This window comes from Chrysemys picta, chromosome 20, assembly GCF_011386835.1.
Source record: "Chrysemys picta bellii isolate R12L10 chromosome 20, ASM1138683v2, whole genome shotgun sequence".
Taxonomy (NCBI): domain Eukaryota; kingdom Metazoa; phylum Chordata; order Testudines; family Emydidae; genus Chrysemys; species Chrysemys picta.
In genome coordinates, this window is record NC_088810.1 from 22,107,737 (window position 1) to 22,115,139 (window position 7,403).

At 48.8% G+C, this 7,403-nt stretch overlaps 1 protein-coding gene across 1 annotated transcript in view; it reads right to left on the reverse strand.

The window, feature by feature from the left end:
- Window positions 1–3,520, reverse strand: part of LOC101935514 (uncharacterized) — a 29,123-nt gene extending 25,603 nt beyond the window's left edge. The window contains exon 1 of the mRNA XM_065573715.1: window positions 843–3,520. Coding sequence (XP_065429787.1) covers window positions 843–903 — 61 coding nt within the window. The 5' untranslated portion in view covers window positions 904–3,520. The remainder of the gene's footprint in view (window positions 1–842) is intronic.
- Between the last annotated feature and the right edge of the window lie 3,883 nt (window positions 3,521–7,403).

Below are 7,403 nucleotides of genomic sequence, written 5' to 3' on the forward strand. Positions count from 1 at the left end.
AGCACAGGGGCGCTCTCAGGCCTGGCCAGACCCCTCCCTCGCCCCCCCTCCAGGCTCTTCGGGGTCTGTGTAGCTTCCCACGGGTCTTGCCCCCAGCTGCTGGAGAGGAGGGGACCCTGCAGGGTCAGGTGAGCTGGGAGTGCAGGGCTATTCCAGCCCCGGGCTCTCCCTCTGTTCAGCTCTGCTGATGCCCCTCAATCCCGACATGTAGCCCCCCCATTCCAGCTCTGGACTCCCCCTCCCTCCCTCAGCTCTGCTGATGCCCCTCAATCCTGACATGCAGTCCTGAGCCCCCCCAGATTCCAGCCCTGGGCTCCCCTTCCCTCCTTCAGATCTGCTGATGCCCCTCAGTCCCGACATGCAGCCCCCCACATTCCAGCCCTGGGCTCCCCTTCCCTCCTTCAGCTCTGCTGATGCCCCTCAGTCCCGACATGCAGCCCCCCCGTTCCAGCCCTGGGCTCCCCTTCCCTCCTTCAGATCTGCTGATGCCCCTCAATCCTGACATGCAGCCCCCCCCCATTCCAGCTCTGGACTCCCCCTCCCTCCCTCAGCTCTGCTGATGCCCCTCAGTCCCGACATGCAGCCCCCCCGATCCAGCCCTGGGCTCCCCTTCCCTCCTTCAGATCTGCTGATGCCCCTCAGTCCCGACATGCAGCCCCCCCACACCCCCCGGTTATTTCAGCCCTGGCTGAGTAGCTGTTTGCAGGGCTGGATTAACTCTACATGGAAAAGAGGGCAAATGGATTGAATCAAACCCTAGACTCCCAGTTGCCCAAGGCGTGGGGTTTGTGGCTGACCCGCGGTCACTGTTTCCTGCACGCTAATTCAGACAGATCACTCACCTCCCGGCTGTAGGAGCAGAAGAAGCAAAAGAAAAGAAGGTCGAAGAAGAGCCCCCTCCATCCTGACAGCGTGGGGCAGCGGGCGTCGAAGATCCTCACCAAATGGAGCCAGAGCCTGGAGCGGTTCGGATGGGGACGTCTGGCTGGCAGGGCGATCCTGGCTACTCTCTGTGGCTGAGGATGGACTGCAAAGAAATGAATCGCCCTGCGGCTCTGCAATTTCTCCACCGGGAGATGGGATTTGGCAAGACCAGATCCCGCTGGCTGTGATGTGACTCAGCTCTTGGGGTAAGTCACCCAATGAGCTCAAAGCAGCTGAGTTCCCTAAACCCCACAGGGTGTGTCACTCTGCGCGCGGGGCTACGCTCAGCCACGGTCCTCTAATTGCTCAGGGGTGGCGGGTGGGTCTAAAACGGACACGGCTCCTGCATTATTGGATGGTTCTGTCTATTGCACCGGAGAGCCTGTCACGCTAGGAATTCACAGTTACCCTGGGGCCCCTTGACACGACAATAGCATCTACCTCGATAGCATTCATCACCATGTATTTTTTGACAGGTTTCCAGGAGAAAAAGGTTGAAAGAATAGAGTGAGAGAGCTTAAAGCAGGGACCAGCAACCTATCAGAAGTGGTGTGCCGCGTCTTCATTAATTCACTCTGATTTAAGGTTTTGCGTGCCAGTCAGACAGTTTAACGTTTTTAGAAGGTCTCTTTCTATAAGTCTGTAATATGGAACTAAACTATAGTTGTATGTAAAATAAATAAGGTTTTTAAAATGTTTAAGAAGCTTCATTTAAAATTAAATTAAAATGCAGAGTCCCCCGGACCGGTGGGCAGGACCCGGGCAGTGTGAGTGCCACTGAAAATCAGCTCGCGTGCCGCCTTCGGCCCGCGTGCCATAGGTTGCCCACCCCTGGCTTAAAGATTAAAAAAAGAAAGTTTGGGTAAGGTTTAGAGGAAAAAAGGAAAGAGAGGTGGTTTGGTGAGGTTGAGTAAGGAGAGATGATTTTAAAGGCCTAGTTTGGCATGTTATTAAAGAATAGAAAGAGAACGTAAAGAAGAATAAAGGTTTTTCTTTTTAAAGGGTTAGTTTGAAAGAATAGAGGCAAGTTATTGAAGAGAAGAGAGATTTTTGGTGAGGTTTAATAAGGAGAGGTGTTTTTAAAGGACTAGTTTGGTATGTTATTAAAGAATAAAACAATTTGAGATAATGTAAAAGGTGTATTAAATATAAGGCTAGGTTAAGAAAAGAGCATTTAAAAAGAGTTAAATAAAAGAGAGACATACAAAGAGAGGTTAAAAGAAAGAACGGAGCAAGAAAAGGGAAAAGAAAGCCCCTTTGCAAAGGGCAAAGCTAGACAGCCCGTGGTTGAGTCAGAGAGAGATCTTACCCTTCCAAGTGTTTCTGCGGAAAGAGGCAACTTCCCAGGTACACAGCCCCTCAGGCTTGTTACCACCGCCTTTGGGTCGGCCCAATCAGATGTGGTTCTATAGCAGTGTCATACAATTCATTTTCCTGAACCAATCCTACAGTCCCAAGACACCTCCCCCCCACCCTCCAACTGCCTTAATCTTATATAAAAAAACAAACCCCAAGCATTTTCCCCGCCATGTAGCCCATTTACCTAGGGGCTTTAATAAAAGTTAAAACTATAAACCCTTAGTAACAATTTCTAAAAGTTTCCCCCTATGTTTTAGACTAACATGGGTTATTTTTTTAATAAGGATAATCTGAAGCTGCAGCAAATCCCGTTAGCAAGCCTATATGAAGACACATCCCTTCATTTAGCACTTTTGCATATGTTTCAATAAAAAAAAGCACGTAGAAGCACCCCAGACCTAAACAGACCAACCCTTACTAAGAAAAAGTTTTGAAAAGCTTTTCCCTGTGCCTTTAGTGAGAACAATTTGAAGCAGTCTTTTTAAGTTAGTGGATTAGAAAAGAAGAAGACCACTTTGAAAAACAAGTCTATCTGAAGAACAATGTTTCATTCAACACTTTTGCGTGTGTGTTTCAATGACAAGTGAGCACGCAGAAACAACCCAGGGTTAAAAACACAGAAAATCTCTTTATAAAAATAATGTCTAGTGATAAAAAAGTTCCCCCCTGTATTTTAGACTCACATGGGTCAGTTTTTAGTAAGGACAATTTGAAGCGGCAGAATTTTGCCGCAAAGCTACTGTCAGCAAAACCAGCATCTGTAAGCCAGTGGATCACAGATCAGAAGGCTGCATCTTCGCCTGCTTTTTAACAGATACAAGTGAAAGTTAGATTAAGTTTTGTAAAGGAATAAACACTTTAACAGACAAGCCTAGATGAAGACCGAGCCCTTTAACATTTTTACATGGGTGTTTCAATTAAAAACCAGAAAAATGAGCATGCAGAAAACACCCCAGAGTGAAAACCACTGAACCGTAGTAACAGCTAGTTTATATTCCCCTTATTTTGTAATCCAGTGGATCAGAGAGAAGTTTATTTTCCTCCCCACTTTTTTAGCAAATCCATGCAAAAGTTATATTAAGTTTCTTCTTTTTTTTTTTTTTTGGCTTATTAATTTACCCAGAGTAAGTAATTACTACCTGAGGGAGCAAACAGCTGTGCATATCAGCTGTTAGCTGAGCGGCGAACAGCAGAGGCTAACAGCAGGAGTTTGCCTGGGAGTTCGCGTGGGGAGAGCGCACTGAGGCTTTCATCTGCAGGTTTCTCCGAGTAGTTCCTGCAACAGTTGAGTAAGCTCCTAAGAGGACGGTGATATGGAAGGTGAGCGATCAGCTGTTGTAACCTGCACAGGTTGTGCCATGTTTGTCTTTCTTCCGCAGGACAGAAGTGACTTTGTCTGTACAAAGTGCAAGCTGGTCTCCATATTGGAGGAGAAGGTTCGAGGGCTGGAGAAACAAGTATCGACTCTGCGTTGCATAAGGGAAAATGAAGATTTCCTGGACAGACGTCAGGAGATGCTTCTACGGCCACAATGTTCTGAAGATTCAGAGCAGGGGCAGCAGGGACAGAAGGATTGTGAGGAGGTTTGGCAGCATGTGACCTCCAGAAGAAGAAAGAGGAGCGTCCATGCACCAGCAATGGAGATACAGGTGAGCAATCGTTTCCATGTTCTCTCTACAGGTGCTAATGCGGAGAGTGGACTAGATGGCCCATCTGAGGGAAGGGAGCAGAAGGAGACCTCACCGATTGGAAGGCAAAAGATGCACTGTCCTAGGGATGGGGGTTCCACGACCACCACTCCCAAGAGGAGGAGGAGGGTGGTGGTGGTCGGGGACTCCCTCCTCAGGGGGACTGAGTCATCTATCTGCCGCCCTGACCGGGAAAACCGAGAGGTCTGCTGCTTGCCAGGAGCTAGGATACACGATGTGACGGAGAGACTGCCGAGACTCATCAAGCCCTCGGATCGCTACCCCTTCCTGCTTCTCCATGTGGGCACCAATGATACTGCCAAGAATGACCTTGAGCGGATCACTGCAGACTACGTGGCTCTGGGAAGAAGGATAAAGGAGTTTGAGGCGCAAGTGGTGTTCTCGTCCATCCTCCCTGTGCAAGGAAAAGGCCGGGGTAGAGACCGTCGAATTGTGGAAGTCAACGAATGGCTATGCAGGTGGTGTCGGAGAGAAGGCTTTGGATTCTTCGACCATGGGATGGTGTTCCAAGAAGAAGGAGTGCTAGGCAGAGACGGGCTCCACCTAACGAAGAGAGGGAAGAGCATCTTCGCCAGCAGGCTGGCTAACCTAGTGAGGAGGGCTTTAAACTAGGTTCACCGGGGGAAGGAGACCAAAGCCCTGAGGTAAGTGGGGAAATGGGATCCTGGGAGGAAGCACAAGCAGGAGAGCGCAAGAGGGGAGGACTCCTGTCTCATGCTGAGAAAGAGGGACGATCATTGAGTTATCTTAAATGCCTATACACAAATGCAAGAAGCCTGGGAAACAAGCAGGGAGAACTGGAAGTCCTGGCACAGTCAGGGAACTATGATGTGATTGGAATAACAGAGACTTGGTGGGATAACTCACATGACTGGAGTACTGTCATGGATGGATATAAACTGTTCAGGAAGGACAGGCAGGGCAGAAAAGGTGGGGGAGTTGCGTTGTATGTAAGAGAGGAGTATGACTGCTCAGAGCTCCGGTATGATACTGCAGAAAAACCTGAGAGTCTCTGGATAAAGTTGAGAAGTGGGAGCAACAAGGGTGATGTCGTGGTTGGAGTCTGCTATAGACCACCAGACCAGGGGGATGAGGTGGACGAGGCTTTCTTCTGGCAACTAGCAGAAGTTGCTAGATCGCAGGCCCTGGTTCTCATGGGAGACTTTAATCACCCTGATATCTGCTGGGAGAGCAATACAGCGGTGCACAGGCAATCCAGGAAATTTTTGGAAAGCGTAGGGGACAATTTCCTGGTGCAAGTGCTGGAGGAACCAACTAGGGGCAAAGCTTTTCTTGACCTGCTGCTCACAAACAGGGAAGAACTAGTAGGGGAAGCAAAAGTGGATGGGAACCTGGGAGGCAGTGACCATGAGATGGTCGAGTTCAGGATCCTGACACAAGGAAGAAAGGAGAGCAGCAGAATATGGACCCTGGACTTCAGAAAAGCAGACTTTGACTCCCTCAGGGAACAGATGGGCAGGATCCCCTGGGAGAATAACATGAAGGGCAAAGGGGTCCAGGAGAGCTGGCTGTATTTTAAAGAATCCTTATTGAGGTTGCAGGAACAAACCATCCCGATGTGTAGAAAGAATAGTAAATATGGCAGGCGACCAGCTTGGCTAAACAGTGAAATCCTTGCTGATCTTAAACGCAAAAAAGAGGCTTATAAGAAGTGGAAGATTGGACAAATGACCAGGGAGGAGTATAAAAATATTGCTCAGGCGTGCAGGAGTGAAATCAGGAAGGCCAAATCACACTTGGAGTTGCAGTTAGCAAGAGATGTTAAGAGTAACAAGAAGGGTTTCTTCAGGTATGTTAGCAACAAGAAGAAAATCAAGGAAAGTGTGGGCCCCTTACTGAATGAGGGAGGCAACCTAGTGACCGAGGATGTGGAAAAAGCTAATGTACTCAATGATTTTTTTGCCTCTGTCTTCACGCACAAGGTCAGCTCCCAGATTGCTGCACTGGGCAGTACAGCATGGGGAGAAGGTGACCAGCCCTCTGTGGAGAAAGAAGTGGTTCGGGACTATTTAGAAAAACTGGACGTGCACAAGTCCATGGGGCCGGATGCGCTGCATCCGAGGGTGCTAAAGGAGTTGGCGGGTGAGATTGCAGAGCCATTAGCCATTATTTTTGAAAACTCATGGCGATCGGGGGAGGTCCCAGATGACTGGAAAAAGGCTAATGTAGTGCCCATCTTTAAAAAAGGGAAGAAGGAGGATCCGGGGAACTACAGGCCAGTCAGCCTCACCTCAGTCCCTGGAAAAATTATGGAGCAGGTCCTCAAGGAATCAATTATGAAACATTTAGAGGAAAGGAAAGTGATTAGGAACAGTCAGCATGGATTCACGAAGGGGAAGTCGTGCCTGACTAACCTAATTGCCTTCTATGATGAGATAACTGGCTCTGTGGATGAGGGGAAAGCCGTGGATGTGTTATTTCTTGACTTTAGCAAAGCTTTTGATACTGTCTCCCACAGTATTCTTGTCACCAAATTAAAGAAGTATGGGCTGGATGAATGGACTGTAAGGTGGATAGAAAGCTGGCTAGATCGTCGGGCTCAACGGGTAGTGATCAATGGCTCCATGTCTAGTTGGCAGCCGGTTTCAAGTGGAGTGCCCCAAGGGTCGGTCCTGGGGCCGGTTTTGTTTAATATCTTTATTAATGATCTGGAGGATGGTGTGGACTGCACTCTCAGCAAGTTTGCAGATGACACTAAACTAGGAGGCGTGGTAGATACACTAGAGGGTAGGGATCGGATACAGAGGGACCTAGACAAATTAGAGGATTGGGCAGAAAAAAACCTGATGAGGTTCAACAAGGACAAGTGCAGAGTCCTGCACTTAGGATGGAAGAATCCCATGCACTGCTACAGACTAGGGACCGAATGGCTAGGTAGCAGTTCTGCTGAAAAGGACCTAGGGGTCACAGTGGACGAGAAGCTGGATATGAGTCAACAGTGTGCTCTTGTTGCCAAGAAGGCTAACGGCATTTTGGGCTGTATAAGTAGGGGCATTGCCAGCAGATCGAGGAACGTGATCGTTCCCCTTTATTCGACATTGGTGAGGCCTCATCTGGAATACTGTGTCCAGTTTTGGGCCCCACACTACAAGAAGGATGTGGAAAAATTGGAAAGAGTCCAGCGGAGGGCAACAAACATGATTAGGGGTCTGGAGCACATGACTTATGAGGAGAGGCTGAGAGAACTGGGATTGTTTAGTCTCCAGAAGAGAAGAATGAGGGGGGATTTGATAGCAGCCTTCAACTACCTGAAGGGGGGTTCCAAAGAGGATGGAGCTCGGCTGTTCTCAGTGGTGGCAGATGACAGAACAAGGAGCAATGGTCTCAAGTTGCGGTGGGGGAGGTCCAGGTTGGATATCAGGAAAAACTATTTCACTAGGAGGGTGGTGA